The 24,203-nt window shown below is 40.7% G+C and overlaps 1 protein-coding gene across 6 annotated transcripts in view; it reads right to left on the bottom strand.

The window, feature by feature from the left end:
* SDK1 (sidekick cell adhesion molecule 1) overlaps positions 1-24,203 on the bottom strand; it is a 588,002-nt gene that overhangs the window by 433,178 nt on the left and 130,621 nt on the right. For all 6 annotated transcript variants that reach the window (XM_077918733.1, XM_028706986.2, XM_077918736.1 and 3 more), the window contains exons 4-5: positions 21,027-21,133; positions 13,229-13,376 (exon numbers count right to left, since the gene is read on the bottom strand). In XM_077918733.1, coding sequence (XP_077774859.1) covers positions 13,229-13,376; positions 21,027-21,133 — 255 coding nt within the window. The remainder of the gene's footprint in view (positions 1-13,228; positions 13,377-21,026; positions 21,134-24,203) is intronic.

Raw genomic sequence — 24,203 nt, 5'->3', positions numbered from 1 at the left:
AAGAAATTTTAAAAAAGAATGGGGAAAGTTTGTAACATATATACAAAATCATTGCAAACAGGTTAAAGCATTAACAGGATTCTGAATACACTTGTAATGTAACAGATAACTTAATGTACAGATAACTTAGGAAGATGAAAAATCGGAGAAGTATTGCTATGCAGTTGAAAACAGAATTAAAAGGACCCATGGAGGGGATGTGGGGGTCAGAAGATTCAGCGTAATCTTGACATGCGGAATTTGTATGATCTTTTGATGTAAGCTTATCTTTTTTTCTCTTTTTTTTTATTTATTTATTTTTGAAAATCAAATAAAACAAATTATGAGAGGAAGGGAGGGAGGGAGGGAGGGAGGGAGAAAGTTCCACTGAGTAGTGGAAAGGACTTGCACAAGCAGAACTTTTTTATGTAGCTGGATACTGTCCAGAATTATCAGCACCAATGCTATCAGTATTAGGGGGAATTAGAAACTGTTACCTACTTTGTAGATGGGAACCCTTAAAATGCACCGAGTCCCTGCATCATACCACATGCCTTACAGGCACTGGAACTGTCACTTTTGTTGGGTATACAGAAGAAGATGGCAATAGATTCTGTAATTATCAAGCTGGTCTCACTACACAAATTTACTCAGACTTCAGAATCTGGTTGCTTCCAGGCAGGCTGTCTGTTTGCGCAAGATCTGGTTGTTATCCCACACTTTCTAGTGTGATTATCCCAGCACTTGTTTAAACATGAAAAGAGCCCATTAGGGGAAATGCCCTGGGAAATGCAGGATAACAACCACTAGCTGGCGATGTTCTATAACTCCAGTGAGGGGGTGGAGCTCTGGTTTCCATTTCCTCTTGGAGCCTCTTCTTGCACAGATAGAGGAGACATCCTGATATGTACATGTATAATGGAGGGTTTTGAAATACAGTGAGCATCATCTTAGGCCATCTTTGACACCAATTTAAAACAATTTTCCTTTCCCCATTTTTATTGGCAGCCAATGGGAGATATTTTGTCAGATGTACCTTCTGTTATTGCGTTGTTGGGGAAGGCTTTGGTAATTGCAGCCATATTTCGATGGGGTAGGTTCTGATCATTATTGCTGGCCCCTTTGTATGTGTTTGTTGCAGATTATTTTGAATTTTGTTTAAAGATTTTTTTAGAAAATTGTTGTTACCCACTCTGGGATTACAAAATTGACAAGGAGTGGAATATAAATCCAAAGAAAAATACGATAAAAAATAACCTCTGAGCAGACATATCAAGAGGAATGCTGAACAAACAGTTGTTGCCATATAACCTCTGCAGTTTCGGGCAAATAATATGAGCATGAATATGGTTGCCTGACTTTTGTGGAACAGTATCCCTGTAGAGATATGACAGACTCCCAATATCTGCACTTTCCAGTAACACTTAAAGACATTTTTGTTTTGGCAAGCTTTTCCAGTTGGATGAAAAGCTCTCTGCCTTAGGTGTCCATTCTGTGTTGTTTTTAAACTCATTTTGTGTTGTAGTTCGTACTGCTTTAACACTTATTTTTAGCTGCTTTTATGGCATGCTTATAAATGGCCTTGAGATGCATGCAAAAGGCGATCCATGCCTTAAATAAATAAAATGAATGAACACTCAGTGAAGAGCAAGCCTGCTGTTCTTCCTAGGTTTATTTTCTCACCACAATGAGGAAGCGACCACACTGGAATAAAACTGGCATACGTTTGTGATATAAATATGCCCCAAAGACATTCCATTGATAGGTAGCCAGGTACACACTTTCTTCTTTTTCTACTTGTGATTTCTAGAAGCATTAAGCTGCAGTTCTTGGAAAGGGGGGAGAGTCTTGAGAGCCAGTGTGGTGTAGTGGTTAAGAGCGATAGACTAGTAATCTGGGGAACCGGGTTCGCGTCTCCGCTCCTCCACATGTAGCTCCTGGGTGACCTTGCGCCAGTCACACTTCTTGAAGTCTCTCAGTCCCACTCACCTCACAGAGTGTTTGTTGTGGGGGAGAAAGGGAAAGGAGAATGTTAGCCGCATAGAGACTCCTTCGGGTAGTGATAAAGCAGGATATCAAATGCAAACTCTTCTTCTTTCTTTGGCAGTCATTCGTAGCTGAGTAAGATTGTCTTCCATAAACACGGTTTTAACAGTGAGTCCGTAAGTGACTGTGGATGCTAATTCTGGATCCACACATCCTTCCACAGTGAGGACATTGGTTTCCAGGTGAGAGTTGATCATGGTGTGGATTTGCCAAGTGTGCCTTCCTCTTAGCACGTTTCTCCCTTGCGTCCTGAGTTCAAGTGTCTTCAAAGCCCATGACACCTTTGGTAAAGGCTGTTCTCCAACTGAAGCGCTCGCATGCCAGTGTTTCCCAGTTGTCAGTGTTTATATTACATTTTTTTTTAGATTTGCCTTGAGACAGTCTTTAAACCTCTTTTGTTGACCACCAGCATTGCACTTTCCATTTTTAAGTTTGGAATAGAGTAGTTGCTTTGGAAGACGATCATCAGGCATTGGCACAACATGACCAGTTGTACAGGGACAGTCAGTGCAGAGCCAAGATAGCATTGTGGCCAGCACCAGCCCTCTGAACATCACCACAATGGCATGAAGGGAGGCAGGGAAGGCCAAGAGATTATTTGCTCTGATAGCACAAAAGGCCTGCCTGGCAGTGGTGTTGTGGACACTGGTTGTTGATTTAGCTTTTTTGATCTCTTGTCTTGCTGCTACTCAACAAAAGCAATGTCTCTGAAAGTACATAAAGAAAGGCAGGAAAGGCAGAGAGGTCAATGATCATCAAGAGAGATCTATAGAAAAACTATAAGAGAAGAGGTCATGGCCTGTAGTACTGATATACTTTTTCGCTCCTTGAAATGTACTAAACTATGTGCTTTTCACTTTAATTACTAAGATCACTGTTAGATATGTGTCCCAAAAGGATCCTTTCTGAACATCCTACTCACACACTGTTGGATATATCAGCCTCATACAACCAACATGCTCAACTCTAAAAAAAAATGCATGAATCCTCCCAGGATTAGCTAGGTTGCACCCCCTCACCATGGGAGGAAAGGAACCAAACTCTTTGGTTTTTTACTTTCACCACATGAATGAGAGGTCTAAGCTGGATGCCCCAAGCTTAGACAGTGTGGCTTAAGCAAGCCATATTTGTGTTTCTATACAAATAATTTAGAAACATTTACCTTTTGGGGAACCTAAGCCTGTCTTTTCCTATTTTGCATAGAAAAAGCCATGAATCTGACCTTTGAAGAGATTGTAAGTAAGAAACTTAGGAGGAGATATTTTCAAGGTCTAGAAGCCTAGATTTCCATGCTTTACTTTGCTACATGTTTTGTGATTTTAAATCACTGCTGGGGCTCTCTCACCAAAGAGTTCTTGCCCCAAACCTGGATCTTAGATATCCAATGAATTCTCTTTTTTAAAATTTTACCATAGCTAGTCCCCACCACCACCACCATTTTAACCAAATTAAAACCAACACACACAGGACTTCTAGATAAGTGAGCATATGTGTAACATAGGCCCTTTGCATGTTGGAATAGTTATGGCACATCAACATCCATTGCTGGCAACAAGATAAACTTTTATGTCTACACCCAGGGTGGAAATGAGGCAGGTAATGAAGCATTAACAGCCACCCAGCAGTGGAAAGCGTATTTGAAGAGACCATGACAAACTGAGATGATTTAGGAGGCAGGGTTTATAAGACTTACTCAAATTAAACCCTAACAATGGGAGGGAAGCTTCATTGTGTTGGCTTTTATATCTCTAGCTGTGTAGCTCAAGAAAGCAACCTATACAGATCTGGGAGTTTTAATGTATGTATGGATAAATACTGACATTCTAAAAATAAACCTTGCATATTTAAAAGCTTCATTTTCTTTTCTCCCCCCACCATAAGCAGCAGTATTATTCAGAAAATGCACCATTGGCTTGGCAATCTCAAAATTTATGGTTCATTAAAAATACATGCTAATTATCCCAATTTTAATTAAAGTATTATCTGGTATATGTGAAATGCAATTATGTGCAACTGGCATAAGCTGTAAGGCAGGCTAATATTTGCAGAGAAGTGCAGCACTGGTATTGGTTCAGCACACGTACAATAAAGTGGTGTTTGTTTTCAAGTGAAAAATGGATAGATAGAACATTAAGCTGAGCCATTGCATAATCAAAGCAAAAACTGCAAGCCCTAGCAGGTGATTTTCAGAGATTTATTTATTTATTTGCCTCCTTTTCTATCCATATGAAGGTAACCGACTATAGCTGTGATGTTCTAAGTGTTCCATTGCAGTCTTTGCCAATCTATCTTAGCAAGAAAGGGCACAATATGCCTGACAACATTACATGCATGAAAAGATGTTAATAAAGACTTCAACAGAACAATTACAAAGACATATGAGGTTAGGAATTTCCTTGTTTAGGCTCCCCACCGATGGATGAGGTCAACAACTTTGTATTAGTTCAGCTGTACCAACTCTTGTGAACACGCCTCACATATACAATATTTTTTGTTTGTGATTATATAAATCTGCCCTGACAAAATTCCAGCAGTGGGAGAGCTGGGAAGCAGGGCTCATTTCACCAGATTTGCTGGAGGCCCAGCTTCACCAGGCACCTCCTGCCCCTCAACTATGCCAGCTGATCATTATAGGAGCAACTGTTTAGAAACTGGTGCCTGAGTTTTGGTTTTGATTTTTGCCTTCCTTCCCTGCCCCCTTTCCCTTGTGTGTTGCATCATTTTTTATATTGTAAGCCTGGGGGCAGGGACTGTCTTGTTTTGAAGAAACTGAAGCCGCTTGAGCCTTCAGTGATAGAGTTGGGTGGTAGTTCTAGCATTTAAACACACAATAATACCTAGATTGTATATAATTCACCTGGGAAGATCTAGCCACCTGCATGTGACAGGCTGCTGATATTATTGCACAAGCAAGCTTAACACAACAACAGAATCTGAAAGTTTGAGGTGTTTCATCTGTGTATTGCAGCAATTATAGGACACTATAAGAGGATGACACGTGTAAGAGGTATAAGACACTCCTGTTCTTGGCTAGAAGAGAAAGGAATGCACTTTGATGGAAAGAACCTATAGTTAAGAAGAAGCCTGCACTTTCTAAAACATGTATTCCTGTCTACTGTGATAAGCACCTGCAGTGTTTGTTTCCTCAGATTGACACTAGTACATACATACAATTTCCCAAGGGAAAAATTATATACTAATCTCTTTATGAGACAAGATAAAATTAAGATAATTTGCTCTTTCAAATCAAGGTTGTATTGGATTTTGCATGAGCAGCTAGTCTCCTTGCAGCTTTGCTACTGCAGAGAAAGCATGGCTTCAAATGTACACCTACCATAAATCTGTAGTTTTATGTTAGGCATCCATACACTGCCTTATTATTTGATGCTCAGGGCAGCTTATGAAAAGCCACAAAAATATAAACAATAGCCACTTACAAAACAAGCACGCACTGATATACTGTTGTTGAAACATAGAGGTGCATGTGAATCTGCACTGCATAGGTCTTGGTATTTCTGGTAAAGTGCCAAAAGGCAGAGAGCTTTTGAGACAGGTGCTCAGTCAACTATGATAAATGCACAAACAGGCAATATTGTTTTATGCAGTTCTAAATTAATTACAATATTACTTTATTTTACACATGCATAGGATGGCTACAGGGTCATGTGCTTTCCAAAGTGTGTGGACAAGTAGCTTGGAGAGGCCCAGCTGACCACATGTATCCTTAATTCTTACCCTTCCTGACTAATAAGATCTACCTGCTAGAGACTGGCCAGCCCATTGATTTTGGTGCTCAGTGGGTCCCTTGCCCAAAAGGATTCAGCCCATTCCTTCTTAAGTGAGGCCTTAAGATTCTGCTGAGAAATAACAGAAGGCTAGTCTTCATTTATCATTTTTGGAAAACCTTCTTGATCATGTGGCAAATCAGCTTGACAATTGATGGGATCTGCATGTTACTTGCTGCACCAGAGGAAGATCTCTGATGTGACCTTTGCACAGGAATAAATCTTCTTTAACACAAGAAATAAGTTCCTTTCCTTGCAAAACCTGGTTTAAAATGTTACAAATGGCAAAAGATATATTGTTTTCAGTCTTATAAACTTTTTTACACTAGTCCCAGTGTGAGCCTTTAAACATCTTTTACTAAAATGTAGCTTTCTAGCTAAAAAAATAAAAATATTGTTTCTCCCTCTTTCTTCTACTGCAACACCCAAAGACCAACTGCAACATGCAGTTCTTTGTGTGTCTGTATAATGCAAGCAGCTTGATTGCACATATAAACATTAGCAAAGACACTCAGGTTGCAGGTCCTTTCATCATTGTCTTGTGATTCAACTTGTGATCCAAACATAAGACCTAGCCACAAGGTAGCCTACCACAACCTTGGGTCGAAAAACATCAGCTACCTATGGAAAATACTGGCTACATGCTTGTTCTGAATACAATGCAACTAAAATATAGCAATTTATGTAAGATTAAACATAATTTCAACCCTGCAGAAATCTGGCTACTAGCCTGATTTTTAAGACTGAAACTGCTTGGGCCACTCTTGTGAATGACTAGCACTGGGAGTGGGAGAATTCCTCACAGGTTTTGAGGGTGAGACAGCCAGAGGAAGCCCTGCTGCACATGTCTTGACTTTGCACAGACAGAAACACTAAGTGTGCCCTTGAGGAGCTCCTGCCAACCTAGCAGTTCGAAAGCATGTCAAAGTGCAAGTAGATTAATAGGCACCGCTATGGCGGGAAGGTAAACGGCGTTTCCATGCGCTGCTCTGGTTCACCAGAAGCGGCTTAGTCATGCTGGCCACATGACCCAGAAGCTGTACACCGGCTCCCTCAGCCAATAAAGCGAGATGAGCGCCGCAACCCAGAGTCGTTCATGACTGGACCTAATGGTCAGGGGTCCCTTTACCTTTACCTATGCCAGACAGCACGGGGCAGCCTTTGGACACCCATCATACAGCTGAAGAAGAAATACAATTGAGGTGATTCTGTTGACTTCCTTGTTCTTGCAAAGAAGCCAAGGAGAATGAAATATCTCTGTCACTTTTGATGAGCTACATTTGCTAATAATTTTTGTCCGGCAATCCATAACTTTATTACATTCATAAGACCCATTCAAGTTAAAATGCAGAGCACAAACTATACACAAAATATAGTTTCTCCAGTTTTGTTAATATGGTCAGTTGCCCTTTTCTGTGCAAGGTAATTAGGAAAAACTTAGCCATCTGTTCAGTTATATAAAAGATCTTATCTGATAAAAATGCTTTACTAATTGTTCTTCTGGTTGCCTTAGCAAACTAGTCATAAATTAAGTTATACATCTCAAATGTTACTGAATATCAGACAATAACTTGAACTGAACTTGTTCTATACCAAAAATAATTCCATTAACTGCTAGAAGGCAGATTTTATTGAAGAAAAAAACTAATAACCACTTTCTTTCAGATACTGAAGACTGTAAATTTAAATATCAGCACGACTCAAATAAAAAAGCAACCACCTAGTGAGAGTTTTTTCTGTCTATAAATATAAGGAGTGAAGCATATAAGCAAACCCAAAAGATGCTGAAACAACTTAAAGAGCTTAAAATGATAACATGTAATGAAGAGATCAAAATTAGTAAATTGGATTACTACATTCCTGGCACAAGAATGGTAAATCATCCTATCACAGTTGAGCAGGGGTGGCGTCTACAACAGCTGGTGTATCAGAAAATCCTCAAGGAAATCAGCAAGTACCAAATGGATGAAAGCAGTGCAGAATATTTACTGTGGATGGGTTTAAGAAGGGAGCAAATCATGCATTCTACTTCTCTATAGACACCTTATAGATAAAGTCTTAAAAAGATATAACTTCACTTCCGATCTTCAGAGCAGTGATCCAGCAAGCACAAGGGAGCCTTTAGATGCAGCATTTCAAGCACAGCATGCATTAAAGAACTATTTAATAAATATGAGAAATGACTACCAAAGCACTGGGCAGCATAATTAATAAAAAAATTGCAAAACAGTTTAATGCAAAAGCCAATAAATTAGTTCAGAAGCAGCCTAATATCTATCACTTTACAATGCACTATGACAATGAAGGCATCTAGATTTCAACAATTTAGAAAAAGTCAAAACAATATTCTGATATTTGTAGAAATACACAACAGGAGAACTCAAAGATAAGCTTTGCTAAGACAGGTATTTATCAAATGCTACTGATAAGCTGTGCTAAGGCAAGTTCACAATCAAAAGTTTAATGTTAACTAACAGGAAATAATTAATGTGGAATATCCACTCTTCAGCCAAATTGCCCGGGAGCTGCAAGCCAGTTTGCTCAAGTTTGCTATGCACCACCAAAAGAAAAGATCAGGATGTCTCAATGAACAGGTAACCTCTTTTCCCATGGAATAAAACTATGTTGACTCCATAATTAGGCAGTGTGAGAAACATGCCACAGTTGGTAAATGATATGGGACGGAGCTAAACTTGTCCTCCCCAATCCATCCCTCAAAACCACAATAATGTGAGCGCTCTTCTCTTGAGAATATTCCATTTCTTCTTTTGCTGCTAGAGGAACCTGGCTAAATACAGCATGGAGGCTTTTGCTTCCCAGAATAACTGATCTTTCATTGAACCGTAGAATTGCAGAGTTGGAAGGGATCATTTCACTTTTGAACAGTTCTCACTGTTCAGAAAGTTCTTTCTGATTGTTTAGTCAGAATCTCCTTTCTTGTACCTTGAATCCATTGGTTCGAGTTCTACCCTTCAGAGCAGGAGAAAACAAGCTTGCTCCATAGTCCTTGTGACAGTCCTTTAGATATTTGAAGATGGCATCATATTTCCTGGCAGTCTCCTCTTTTCCAGGCTAAACATACGCAACTCCCTCAACTGTTCCTCAAGGCTTGATTTCCAGACTCTCAATTATCTTGGTCACCCTCCTCCGTTGCTTGAATGCTTTAAAGCTGTATTGGACAGGGCAAGATCACAAATTTTGGGAGTTCAGAGTTAATGAAGCTGACTCAGTTGACTGTCTGAACAAGGAACTCCAATCAGCAAAGCATCTTTCTCCATGAAGCAATAAAGTTGTTTAATTGCATAAGGTTAGATGTGAAATGCTATCGGTCAAAACACCCTAAGGCTGTGAAAATACATTGTAACTTTTATTTTCTTATTTCTTCATAAAATTTTGTTAAACCCTTTTCATGAAAATACAAGATAAAAGAAACTAAATAAAAACAAAAACAGAGAGAGAAAACACAGAGTCCTCTCTTAAAGGTATTTCTTAACCCTTGTCTCACACAGAAAGTGGTGAGCCCTCCCAGCTTTCACCTGGGAGCTTTCCCTTCTTCTCCCAATCTCTCACCCTGAGAGGTCTTCCTTCCCTTCCTCCCACTCAGGGTACTTCCATCCATCCATTACCTCCATGTGTGAGTGTAATCCTTGGACCCCAGTAATGGCTCAGAGCAGAGGACACCAAAGGAAAAATAAAAGAAGAAAGAAAAGAATGAAAGAAGAAAAGAAAAGATTAAAAGGACTTCTAGTTTTCCGACTGTCAGTCACATAAAAGAAATTATTCAAAATATTCACTCTAGGATAACATCCAACTATTCTACTTTCTGTTGGGCAATATTTTCTCAATCTTCAGACCCAAATCTCTCAAATTCTTTCCCTTTCCTTTTCCCACAAAAAGTCCAAAACAATTAATGGTTTTTCTCTAATCAAACACATAAACATTGCCTCCAATAACTTCAATAACCATTCCTTCATATTAAACAATAATAAAAATACAATTGCAAGTAAGACCTATTCATGTTTACTCAGAAGAAAGTTTCACTTATTTAAATGGAAGAAAGGAACACACAATGGATGATCCCATTTCTGAAAATGTAAAATCTCATCTTTACTGAACCAGCTTCTAGCCTTAAGCAAAACATGCAGATTGTTAGGTATAGGACAAGAGTAAAGAAAAACATTGCATTTCTTCTGAGTTTAAGTGATTTACTAGTAAAAAAACACACACATTACAACAGGAGCTAAATTTGGTAGCATTACTGGGATAGAGAAAATGTAGCCGTCAGAAAGTAAAGTCTCACCTTCAGATGGTAGAATGTGACCTTACAGTTTTAAGATCCCACTTTTGAACTGTTTTTAATGTTATTTCTGTAGAGCATTAAAGAGGCTACCCTAGCCACAACCAAAGTAAAAATGGAGCATCCTGGAGTATACAGCATGACTCATCTCTTGAAGAACCAGCCAGAAATGTAGCCAAGGACAAGGTAACAATGAATAGTGTGGTCTGTGTGTGCATGTGTTTTACACATTGTATTTAATGTGCAATGAACTGCTAGCAAAAACACTCCTTGCCAAACACAGCTAAAAAAATTTGCCAGCTGAATCAATACATTGTTGAACGGGGTGTTTTTTTTTTTAAAAAAAATGATTATTCATTTTTGAGTTATGAAACTATTTAATTTACAATCCTTAGTATCTGAAATAAATTGCCCAGGGGCTTTTCTTCCCCCTTGAAGAAAACTCCCTTCTTCAGTTTCATATATGCAGGCTCTCTCTCTTGACTTTTGACGAGGGAAGGAAGGTGAAAACTCATCTCTTCACTGAATCATAATGGTTTTCTATCCTAGCCTAAATAACTGACAGTTCTTAACTTAATGACCCACTTAATGACCCACAAAGAAGAATAAGAAATTGGACTATTTTCTCTACTTATTACAAGTTCAGGGTGTCTCTAGTAGGAACAGAAACCATCTTAAGGTGTCAATAGTAACCGTTAGGAAGAATAAGGAGGAATGAACAAAGTTTGCAAAAATATATCCAAAAGAAGAATGATGAGATAATGTGTCAGGAACTATAATGAGTTCTCTCTCGACAGATTATTTAAAAAATAAAAAGTAAATTAGTATGTTAATGTTAAACATCAGAATATATAGTTTCTACTTTACAAATTTATCAGTGATAGTAAGGCTAAATCCTTACTATCTGAGCATTGGTATATACAAGCTTGGAAAATAACAAAAATAGATATTAAAATGTAAATTAAGTGAGTGCTGTCTATATTTTGATACATTTTAATTCTAACATTTATATTTCTGAAGCAACGGAACCCCTAGTAACTCCATCCTGAATTCCACTGCCTTGATATTTAGTCTTTTGTTCTGACAAAGCTGCCCCCATATATTCAATGGCATAACATTTATTAATACACAATTAAAGGTAACCAAATATTCATTGTGCTTAACAAGGAAAGGGTAAAAGCATCACAAAATTAACAAGATAGAATGTTCTCCCTGATTAAAAGTATTTTTAATAATAAATTGCCATTAATGTCCATGGTACTTTTACAGAGAACAAGAGGGCAGATCCCTGTCCCAAGAAACCCAGTGTCTAAAATTTAATACTGTGCAATCAAAAGATGGAGGAGAGGCAGAGGCGAACAGGGAAACAACACACAGTAGCTTCAGTAACAAGGAGTTATAGATAGGGTTGTACCAAAGGCTTCAAATAAAAAGTAGGTTTGGGGGATGGATTTGAAGCAAAAGACATAGTATCATGCAGGTGTTCCAGGAGGCATTTCCACAGATTATAGGGCAGCAGGAGGAGGAGTCTTTTGAGGCCACCTGCACTCATATCAACCTGCCAGAGCCTTACGCTTGGCTTCTGAGGCCCTGCTCTCTGGTCCTTCAGCAAAAATTGTTAGGCTGGTAAGTACCAGGGACAAGGCCTTTCCTGTCATGACCCCATCACTTCTGAAACCTCTTTGCCACCAGGGAGATGCATATGGCCTCCTCTCTGCTGCTTTTTAGGAGAACCCTACAGAAAGAAAGCCAGCCAGCTTTTGAGTGAGTTTAAGTCTATTATTTTCTTCCAATACTGTTTTAGATTAGCTGTGTTTTACATTATAGTTTTATATTTGTGTTATCTTATGCTTTGTTTTAATAAGTTGTGAGGTACCTCAGGGAAGGAACATCCCTGAGAAGCAACATATAACTAATGAAATGAATGACAATTTTTAGGGAGGAGCCAGGAAACTTCTGAGGGGTGAAGCTAATGGCCAGAGACCAGTGCTGGATTAATGTATAAACTAAACAAGCTATAGCTTAGGGCCCCACTCTCTTGGGCCCCCCCAAAAATATACATCTTCTTAGTTGTATTTCAGTTCAACAATTACTTTGGTAAAATACATATTTTGTTATGTCCAAATGGCTTTAGATACCTATTAGGTCCATAAATTACCATATAGAATATATTCAACACAAAAAACAGCAACAATTTGTTGTTGACAAAGGACAGCTGGACATATAAAGGCCCCCATTACCTTCAGTAGCTTAGGGCCTCATCAAACCTAAATCCAGCCCTGCCAGAGACATATCATGATATAAGAGTGGAGAGATAAGGAGGGGGGCGGTCATAGAGGGTTTAACGGCAAGAGACAAGGAGGTACAGTCAACTATTACACACACAATCCTCCTATAACATTCCTTGGACAGCTGGATGTATGTACATTGCTCTTCTTACATTGCTGATCCACTACATACAAAAAGCCTTGATGATCCATTAATTGCTAACTAAATTACATAAGGGAAATGCTGGAGGACTAAAATATGTTTTAAAATACCCTAATTAACAGGAAGGGTAAAGCTCAAGTTAAAATCAGATTGGCATTTTAGATGTGTCAAAATTGAGAACATTGGTACACCTAGAGACAATGCTTAGGTAATCAGAGTGCAACTGTTTCACTATGAATGGGTGAAGTGCTAATTAGACCAAAGGAAAAAAAAAACACTGTCATTGCAGGGTAAAAGAGTATAAAAGAAAACAAAAACTAATTGCCATTTCATTGTCAAAGAAAAGAGTATCAAGCACAGCAGCACAGTATGCAAAACCCCATTTTATAAGTAAATACCGGAAATCATTGCTCGTCGGATAATTGTGTGCTTTCCTAAAAGCATGCCAAGACAATGGTTAGAAAGAGCAAGGATCAGGCTGCTACAGGAGTAGGCCAAAATATTATCATCACATAAATTATTCTGCTGAAGGGTTTTAGACCCAGTCCTAAAACACCCACATATCTCCACTATACAGAAGATGCATTAGCTTGCTTTATTATCTCTAGACCTTAATTAGGGTGCTTAACGTGTAAGCAGCATTATCAAGTGCAATTAGTCATATTTTAAACAATAATTTACTTTAACTTACATTCTGCTGCTTGGTATAATCTTGTGCCCATCTCTAAACCAAGTCACTTGCGGTCTGGGGTAGCTTGTGATGTGTGGAAAGTTTAGGATTGTGGCTTGCCCTTCAGACACTGTTTTCCTCTGGTCCTCATCCTGGAAATTCCCCATGTCTGCAAAGAGAAGTTACATTAAGAAACCCAGAAGTTTCATCTTACATGAGGCCTCGTTTTTTTAAAAGGGGTCACAGAGAATAATAATTATGTTTTATAGCAGTCATTGGCATTGCCATAATTAAGCAGCAAGAGATAACAACCTTGGGGTAGTGCTGAGGAGTGCAAGTTTGCGGGTGTGTACCGAGGCATGAGGCAAAGCCCAGTGACTCTAGGAGGACACCCAAGAAATGTCTCCGTCAGCACTAAGGCATGCTTGCATTTCCTTGGACAGGCAATTGACTTTTCCCCCCAATTGAAAATTGACACATTTAACAGCAGAAGAGCTTCTAAAATGTAATTTTGCAATATAAAAAACACTCCTAAGGCGCATGTAAGCAAAACAGCTTTAGGTTGCAATTCTATGGTAGCTCTTTCACGGGGATTTTTGGCAAGTAAGGGGTACCGGAATCTTTATTTTAATAGAAATCTATCCCACCTCTCCACTACAAGAATGCAATCCAGAAATAAACATTGCCAAAATAAAACATCATCACTGATCAAACCAACTATACAGGATAAAAGCTAAAAGGAGAAAAAATAATAATAGTGACAATAGTGATAAAAACTATTGACGTTAATTTTATCGTCATTGGTGGATCAGGTGCCAAAGTTTCTGCCATGGGTATATATTTTCTGTAGTTTTTAAATTCATCTTTTTTAAAAAATGTTTTTGCCTTTTCTTTTTTTGTTTTGTTGCTCCATTATATCTTGTACACTGCCAGTGACAGACTTGGAGCTATCAAACTTCAGCGCCCTGAGTAAGGCTAGAATTTGGTGCGCACACACTCAAATACACACCTCTCATGCTCTGTTCTACAGCATTTGGTGCCCCCTGCAGTGCAGTGACCAGGGCAAGTCCCAGTCATCCCACCCTAAAACCACCTGGACACAGCCTTGAGACATACAGTAGATGTGGAAGGCTATAAATAAATACTAAAATAATGAGAGAGAAAGTGTGAAGCAAGCTTCATCACTTCGAAAGATGGTGTGGCACCACACTCCTCCTCCTCCTCCTCCTACTACTACTAATAATAATAATAATAATATCCCAGCCATTTGACTGAGTTACCCCAAACTCTCTGGGAAACTTCCAACAAAATATAAAGGGACAAAATGAAACATCAAACTCCACACACACCCTGAAACAGGGCAGCTTTCTACGAAAAGTCATTTCATTGTTTAATTCTTTAACATCTGATGGTAGGGTGTTCCACAGGATAGGCACAACTACTGAGAAGGCTCTCTGCCAGGTTCCCTGCAACTTCACTTCTCACAATGAGGGAACCACTGGAAGCCCCTCATAGCTGGACGTCAGTGTCCAGGGTGAATAAAGGGGTGGAGATATTCCGCAAGTATTCTCTCTCTCTCTTTTCCCCCAGTAGACATCCATCTGAAAATGGGGAAATTGAGAGAAAGAACTTAATTGCCAGCTTGGCTCATATATCCTGTTACCATTGGGCTTCTAAGTAAACGGGGAGCTTGCCAGCAGCAACCAAAGCAGTATCCATCACCAATCCAAGCAAATGGAGTGCACAACAAAGGGTCAGGCAAGAGGCAAGGATAGAGCAGTCCATGGGCAGGTACAACATAGACAAGAGATCTGAAGACAGGCACTGAGCAGGTGCACAGACATTGTTCTAGCGGCTCTTCCAACCTAGGAGTTTTTGAGTGGAGCTGTTGGAACCACACCCCATCCTCATCTGACTCCCATCAACTCCCTTCCTTCCCATCAACTCCCTCCCTTCCTGAGAGGAGGGTCTTACTCCGAAGAGGCTTTAATTACCGGTGTGATTTTTCTAGGATTAAAATAATTAACTGCATATAGTTCGCAAAGTCTGCATCTTTTGTTTACTATTGTAATCAGATTACCTACTTAAAAAGAAGTATTGAACCATGCAAGTAGTCCTAATTAACCCTGTTGTTAAATGATCAGTTTAGCTTTCACAATTCAGACATTTTCTAATTAAGAATTGTTTAGCAATTCTTATGTGTCTCTGTCTGCATTAATTTACAACTCAGCTAATTATTTCAGGGGTATAATGATGGTCTGCACCATAAAGGTTGCCTAAGAATGTTGTTGATGTTTTTCCAGGAATGTTATGAATTTAAACTTTGACATGTATAGAAAAATACTTCAAATGTAATTCATTGCAAGCACGGTGACACACACCTTAATTGCATCCTGTTTGGATTACTGCAACACACTCTATGTGGGGCTGCCATTGAAAAGTGCTCAGAAACTTCAGCTGGTTCAAAGAGCCATTGTTGGCTGGGGCTAGTTATAGGGAACACATGACAACTTCTCCACTGGCCACCAGTCTGTTTCCAGGCACAATTCAAAGTGCTGGCTATGACTTAGGTAAAGAGTAAAGGGGCCCCTGACCATTAGGTCCAGTTGTGACCAACTCTGGGGTTGCGGCGCTCATCTCGCTTTATTGGCCGAAGGAGCCAGTGTACAGCTTCCAGGTCATGTGGCCAGCATGACTAAGCCGCTTCTGGTGAACCAGAGCAGCGCACGGAAATGCTGTTTACCTTCCTGCTGGAGCGGTACCTATTTATCTACTTGCACTTTGACGTGCTTTCGAACTGCTAGGTTGGTAGGAGCAGGGACCGAGCGACGGAAGCTCACCCCGTCACAGGGATTCGAACCGCCGACCTTCTGATCAGCAAGTCCTAGGCTCTGTGGTTTAACCCACAGCACCACCTGTGTCCCTGGCTATGACTTACAAAGCCCCATATGGCTTAGGTCCGGGCTGTCTGAAAGACTCTATTCCCTCATATGAACCCATCCTGCTCTCAGTCCTACCAGGCTTTGGAATTCCCTCCCTAGAGAAGTCAGACTGGCTTCCCCCCCTTGCTGTCCTTCCATGAACAGGCCTTGGGGAACTGACTTTTTGATGAAAAACAGATTATCAGTTGCTGGAAGCCACAGGAGGGGGGGGGACACTCCTCAGCTTGAGTCCCACTTGCATGTTTCCCACAAGCATCTGGTTGGCCACTGTGAGAACAGGATGCTGGACTAGGAGGGCCATTGGCCAGATCCAGCAAGACTATTATTATGTTCTTATATTTAAATGCCTGGAGGGAAGCCTGGGTCATTTCTGGCTGTCCCACTGGAGCTGCTGGTGTGGGTGCACAGTGGTGTCCTCTTGTGCTTTGCCTGCTGTGGTGATGCAGGAGGTGTACTGGGGAGAGAGCATCTCCTTTATATATTCATTGACTCTTTCTGTGGCCTGTGGATGTCCCTCCTAGTACAGTGATTGGCTGGTGGGCTGTGGCGGTATTGCCAGGAGAGCTGTGGACGTATCTGCCATTTTTCTCCTAGAATCATAGAATCATAGAATCATAGAGTTGGAAGAGACCACAAGGGCCATCGAGTCCAACCCCCTGCCAAGCAGGAAACACCATCAGAGCACTCCTGACATATGGTTGTCAAGCCTCTGCTTAAAGACCTCCAAAGAAGGAGACTCCACCACACTCCTTGGCAGCAAATTCCACTGTCGAACAGCTCTTACTGTCAGGAAGTTCTTCCTAATGTTTAGGTGGAATCTTCTTTCTTGTAGTTTGGATCCATTGCTCCGTGTCCGCTTCTCTGGAGCAGCAGAAAACAGCCTTTCTCCCTCCTCTATGTGACATCCTTTTATATATTTGAACATGGCTATCATATCACCCCTTAACCTCCTCTTCTCCAGGCTAAACATGCCCAGCTCCCTTAGCCGTTCCTTTATATTTTTTGCTGTGTGCAGTTTTTCCCTCCCCTCCACGCTGAGCACACACTGGATATGGCAGGAATTCACTTGGAACAGCGGCAGTGTATCTCCAGTCCTGGTGTAATGCGAGTATAAGTTTTCTCTGTCAATTCCCTTATTAGAGGATTTAGCACAACTAGTGCCTACACTGGAAACTGGTTTCATCTATCATACCCTATGAGAATAATTATATTTTGGGAAGATATACCGTGTTGGCCTGAATATAAGCCTCACTCCCCCCCCCCCAATTCCGACTGAAAAGTTAAAGTGTGGTTTATATTTGCGACCTTACGGTACGCAGTCAGGAGCGTGGGGCAAACAGTGCCAGGAGTGGGGCAAACAGTGCCAGGAGTGGGGCAAAGTGGTGCCCGCCCCACACATAGTTCTCTGTCCTCTCCCCCAAGGCTGGGAAGGGAGAGAGTGAGGAAAAGGAAAGGCCGCCAGCAATGCAGCGTAGCTCCCCCCCCCCCCAGAATGCAGCCAGGAGCAGTGAGGAATTGAGTGGCTTATATTTGGATATTTTTTCATTTTTTCTCCCCACCCCTCCAATTTTATAGGAGGTGTGGCTTTATATTCAGGTGTGGCTTATATTCGGGCGAAAACGGTATGATTCCAAAAGTGCTTTTCTAATAAAATGAGCATGCAACGTGTAGCTGTAATGCTCAAAGTATTTATGTGGGTGTTACTGCTTTATATAATATGCTACATTATGTTAAATTACATTATGTATATACTATGTAATGCTTAAGTGAGATTAACATTCACACTTCAGAATGGAGGTGGGGAAGAATTGGGCAATTTGACAGTTCACTCAAGATGTCTTAGAACATGTAGTGTTGTTGTAAGGCCCCCAGCAATAGAAGGGTGGGACAGAAATTCTATATAATTGTATATAAATAAATAAAGAATAATCAAATATGGCTAAGATAGCCCCACTATTAGTTTCTGCACAAATCCAATATTGGTTAAACCTTAAATATTTTACAGTCCCATTAGCTTTTTTAACTAGTCTGTGTTGCATGATATCTGCAGAACAGGAATTAAATAATGACTAGCTAAAAGAGTGGGTGGCTGCTTGACCAATTCATACAGCATTATACATTATTATTCTTGATGCTAATATTAAACTGCAGGAAAAATAAATTCAGCACATTTTCCCTCATGATACCTATCTTCTCCATTTAATCACTTCCTTGTAAATGGTCATGTCTAATAAAGAATTCCATTCACCCACTTCATCTTCCTGCCATTTATCAAATGACAGCCACTGTTGCTGACCTTCCAGTTAAGTGCCCTGAGGAACAATAATCAAAGTCTCAGACAGAGACGTGTAGAGTATAAACAAACAGTGAAACTTCATCTTACTTGTGATATTTCTACTTGTCTTCTCCACAGGCAGATGATGATATGGAACTGGTGGATAAAATTTTCCACTAACAGAAGAAGTTAACTGAAGATGCCTCAATTCCATGGGAAGGACTCTCCATATTCTCCTCCAGTAATACCAGATCTTGGGACCAGAGCCATCTTTCCCATAGGGGTTAGTGGTTCATTGTGCCAGGGCGCCGGCCTCTCAGGGGCGCCCCAGCAAGTGGGGGAGCTGTGTGGCTTTGCCAGCGGCCTCTCCTTTCCCTGCACACCCGCCAGCTGCGCCCCGTCAACCATATGGCTGGCAGGCGTGCAGCTTCCTTCCCAAGCCTCCGAGGGAGGAGAGTGATCCCCACAGAGGCTTAGGATGGAAGCTGCACCCTGCTAACCATATGGCTGGCTGGCACACAGCTTCCCTCCCAAGCCTCTGCGGCAGGGCACAGCTCGCCCCCCACTATCGGTGGTAATTTGGGGGCGCTGGGAGGATATTTGCACCCCGGCGCCGCATCTGCCAAAGACAGCCCTGCTTGGGACATAATTTCTAAACTTACTAATTTACTGATACAGATTAAGTTTTTTTTTTTTTAATCCAGTTTCAAAGTTCTCCAATATAGAAAGAAGAACCTTCAGTCAAAAGGCTTAGATGGTGCCTAGAAGGCTGGGCACCTTTGCAAGCGAGACACAGTGGGAAAATCCTTGGCACCAATGGGTGCATTCCTAAGGTGGTCTGGGGGGGGGCAGGGCTTGGACCCTCTAAAAGGGACAATCTGCTTTCCCTCCAACCTCTGAGTTTGCAGCAGCTTTCACTCTCCCTCCCTGTCACCCTATTGCTTCAGGGTCACCACTAGGGGGGGCCATGTAGGATTTCCCCCCAATCCTCATTTTGGATTGCAAAAATGCAGATTGGGAAAATATACCTACTTCATACTCAGTAGAAGGACAGAGTGTTTGTTGGTTTGCTGTGTTGTTTAAATAGGTTATTCATCTAGATTTGGTCACTTTGGGCAGTTTAGGTGTGGGAAAAGAAGTTTGGTTTAGCCTAGTGATGCCCTGTAGTCACCTTTCAGGTTATGGGTCAGCCCCGAGACTCACTTCTTGGACTTTGTGGTTCAGAGGGTGAGATTGGGGCTTCCTTTGAAGCCAAACTCCCTCATCCACCTGGGGTTCTGAGGTTCAATGGGTTTGTGTGACAAGGTAAGTCCTCCCTTCTCACCTTCAGGTGACTGAGAGGAATAGTTTAGATTGAGGAAACAACACAGGGAAAGGGAGTTTAATACCACTGCTCCAGTTCAACCAGTTTGGGCTGATTTTAAGCTAAGATCCTGCTAGTCTCCATAATGTGAAGTTTGGTTCTGAGTTATAAAGAAACAAGGCAGGAGAGGGCGGGAGACAGCTCAAACACTGGTTGGACTGAAATAATTCAGAAGATGAAGATTATCTTGCAAATGCCCTCCATCTGCAAAATAATCTGAGCCTTGAACAGTGTAAACCCCAACTACCCAGTACAACCTTCAGCAACTGCTCTCTGAAAAGTTGGCTTATCTAGCTAATGAGCTTTTCAGCAGAAGTAGATATAAATGTTTTTGGCCTAATCAGCCAAAAAGGTTGGCCTAAACAGCCCTGCCTAGTCATGCTTAGGTGGGAAAATGAAATGGAGAAAAACCAGAGGAGGAAGGGAAGACAATTTACTTTGTGAGTCACCTTGAATGCCCCTTGAATGAGCAGAAAGGTGAAACAGAAATACTGATATAGGGTTTTTTGCTAGAAAATCTTAAAGGAAATCTAACAACTGAATCACAGTTTAGAATATGTACACTATATCTACAGTCATGTTTTTCAGAGTTCAGATGGAAACTTTTTTAAGTTTGGAGAGAATATTGGCTATAAAAAAACCCCAAAGCACTGGCTGATTATGAGATCAGACTCATTTTACAAGGCACATGTCTTGGCATCTATAATTGAGAAAATCAACACTTATGCCCAAGTAAAAGTCAAGTATTTAACCAGAGGTCAAGCTTGGCAGTTTCTACAATCAGAGGTTTGGATGTGTCAGCCCTGAATGAGTTGGCTCACGCAGTCTTACTGGAGTAGTTGACTGTCAACCAACCCATTAATTTCCAGTTGAATTTAATTTCCGCTGAATTTAAACCTGACCTCTCTTTTGGGTGCTTTGTATGTGCATTTTTAGCAGCTTCCTAACCTCGGCACATAAAAGGGCGGCTTATCCTTGGTGGTCTTTAGCTTGCCAAACTATAGGCATAACAACTGTCTGCATTGTCAACTGATATATTTGGAAGATGGAATTAGTGTCCAGGTAAGCACTCACCTCATACTAAGCATGCTCTGTGAGATGAAATGGGGACAACTTTATTCCTTTCTGAGACAACAGAACTGGCCTGAGCTAATGGTCAGGAAAATGACTATGACATTGTAATCTGCAAAAATGAGCAAAAATTAGGAAATTTTTGAAATAAATGCCAATCATACATACATGCCACTTGAACTTCTGATTTTCTTTGCAGGAGTGCCCCCATTCTGTTCCTCACAACACACTGATAAAAACCAGCATCAGATCTTTGCAAGGATGGGATAACGTACCTGTAAGACAGAAAGGGATATCACAATTAAAACATGTACTTGGACTTTGATATCTGTTCTCAAAAACAGTTTGAGCCCCAGGCAGCAGGATCCACAGGGGCAACAGATCCCAGTGTAGCTCTTTATTTGCCTCCCTTGTTCCTGATGTAGATCTTCACTCACTCTGTCCATGATTTATCAGTCCTCAATTCTTTTTTATCTTTTTTTGCATGATTCTACAACACGCTGTACGAAAAAGCATATGTGAAAATCTGAGATGAATTACAGTAAAAGTATATGTGAAAATCTGAGATGAATTCTTTAACTTCCTCTTAAAGAACCATTAATAAATAGATTGAATTCCATACTAGCGTTATAGAGACGTATCTGAGCATCCTCTAGCACTCAAATATTCCTCCATCTACAAGGCAGGAAAGCAAATTTCTTGTCCAGTTGTGACAAGAAGCCAAACAGAAATCTAAGTGATGATATTGGGGAAGATGTTCAGCAACATAAAATCCCCACTTTTGAAGTCTTTTTTTTTTAAAAAAGTGTATAGCACAATCAACTCAACTCATAAAAGTACTGAAAAAAGATAACGGGTGATTAAGAAAAAATGATCACAATGAGTACTGCCTTCCTTTTCTCAATAGGCTTCTTCCACAAACACACATCCTGCCTGTTCTGCTTTCCTCTACCCCATCTGCATTTCCTCCCTTCTGTAAGATGCAGAGAGCTGAAGGCAGTTCTCCAGAGCCATCATTGCCAGGACAGGTGTTTAATTTTTTGCATCTTGCCATGATTTCTGGTTAAACCAATTTTCATGGTTTCTTATGACACTTCATAAGAAGTGTCTGTACCCTGTAATCTGTACCCTGCAAAAGTCAAAATCAGAAGAGCACATAAATCTACTACAGCAGTGCATTTCAGTGAGATTGTCACAAGCCCAGATGATGAGTAACAAGCCCAAAGTAATCAAATATTATATAATGGTGGTTCCTCTGCAAGCACCCCTTTTTAACTTCAACTCTTTTTTTTCTTTTTTGGAAGCCTGCATCCTGATTATTGTAATATTACACTCTGTTAATTGAGAAAATACATCATGACAAAAATCTATTACAAACTCAGTAACATTTTAAATTAATTTGCAAATGCACCAAAATAAAATAATGCAGCAAAAATTAATTTCTTTATTTCCCCAAAGTATTCACCAATGAACAACTCAATTAATTCAAAAGTTATGAAAGTTAATACATTTACATTTATAAATAAATATATTTATTTATTTATGTAAATTTATTTATCTTTCATGAATTTATTTATTGCCCTAATACAGACAATACAGAGCTAGTTGGACCAATGGTCTGACTCTGTATAAGGCAGATTCCTCAGTTTATACATTATGTTTTAGAGTATATCTCTATAGTCTTTTAAAAGTATTCAAATAAGTTCTTATACATTCTCAGTAACCCTAACAACAATTAACTAAGTTTAGATGTAGCAATAGTAGCAGCACATCAGACTAAAACAGTTCACCCAATACACCTTAGTATTTGGCTCGTGAAAACATTTCCTGTTTTAATAAATCACATACATTCTGCTCCTGGAAAGCTCGAAGCGTCTTTCACAGAGATCTCAGGCAGATCTTCCATTCAGACATTGGACATGCTGAGTGCTACTTAGCTATAACAACAGGCGGATGGCGCTGTGGTCTAAAGCACTGAGCCTCTTGGGCTTGCCGATTGGAAGGTTGGTGGTTTGAATCACTGCGATGGGGTGAGCTCCTGTTACTCTGTCGCAGCTTCTGCTAACCTAGCAGTTCAAAAGCACACCAGTGCAAGTAGATAAATAGGTACGGTTGTGGCTTGTGCCAGAAGCAGTTTAGTCATGCTGGCACCATGACTCAGAAAGCTGTCTGTGGACAAACGGTGGCTCCCTTGGCCTGAAAGCGAGATGTGCGCCACAACCCCATAGTCGCCCTTGACTGGACTTAACCGCCCAGGGGCCTTTACCCTTTTAGCTTATTACAACATAGCATAGTAATAGTAGTAGTAGTGTAACTGATTTATTAAACACCTTCTAAACTACCATCTTGATGTGATTTAAACATAAAATAATTAAAAACAGAATGAAGAAGAAGAGTTTGGATTTGATATCCCGCCTTTCACTCCCTTTAAGGAGTCTCAAAGCGGCTAACATTCTCCTTTCCCTTCCTCCCCCACAACAAACACTCTGTGAGGTGAGTGGGGCTGAGAGACTTCAAAGAAGTGTGACTAGCCCAAGGTCACCCAGCAGCTGCATGTGGAGGAGCAGGGAATCGAACCCGGTTCCCCAGATTATGAGACTACCGCTCTTAACCACTACACCTCACTGGCTCTCAAAAATGTTATATATATATATATATATATATATATATATATATATATATATGCAGGTTTTGGTGTCCTCGGGTGTCTTCCCGTGTAAAAGTTGGGGTGTCTAGGCGACGTTTCGACGAGGTCTCACTCGTCATCTTCAGGCTGGTGTTTTCGGCTTCTTGTTACTGGAACAGAGCAGGATCTCAGTGTTTGAGTTCCTATAAATACTGTTGAAGGTGTGGTGTATAGCCTCCAATGTTTTGGGCAGAGAGGAGGTTCCCAGGCTAGTGTGCCTTTTCTTCTTTTGTTCCTTAATTACTTGAGGGATATCTTGAGTGATTTCTTGAGCGATATCCTGAATCCCACTTAGGTGGGTCATTAGGTGTGGATTAGTTTCTCAAGCCTTTGTGTCTTGAACTCTTGAACTTTGTGAAGAGTTTTTTTGAGAAGATGGCTGTACTGCATTTGGTTGTGCTCTGGCTTGGCTTCGTGTATAGGGGCGAGCTGTGGTTTTGTGGCCTGTGCCAGCCAGATCTGTGTAGGGATTGCAGGGGGGTGCAGCATCCGGAGGTGCCACCATGGTTTGGCTACTGGATGGTATCTGTAATTCATCTGTGGAGAGGGTCTGGGTTTGGGTCTGGTGTGGTTGATTGGTGATGGCGTTCTGTGTGCCTCTGGATCTGGTGTCAGATTTTGTGGGGAGGGCTAATTTCCAGATGTCTGGCAAGCGGGAT

The sequence above is a fragment of the Podarcis muralis genome, chromosome 14 (assembly GCF_964188315.1).
Source record: "Podarcis muralis chromosome 14, rPodMur119.hap1.1, whole genome shotgun sequence".
In the NCBI taxonomy this organism is placed as follows: Eukaryota; Metazoa; Chordata; class Lepidosauria; order Squamata; family Lacertidae; genus Podarcis; species Podarcis muralis.
The sequence above is the reverse complement of the archived record's forward strand: the minus strand, read 5'-3'. Positions and strand labels throughout refer to the sequence as shown.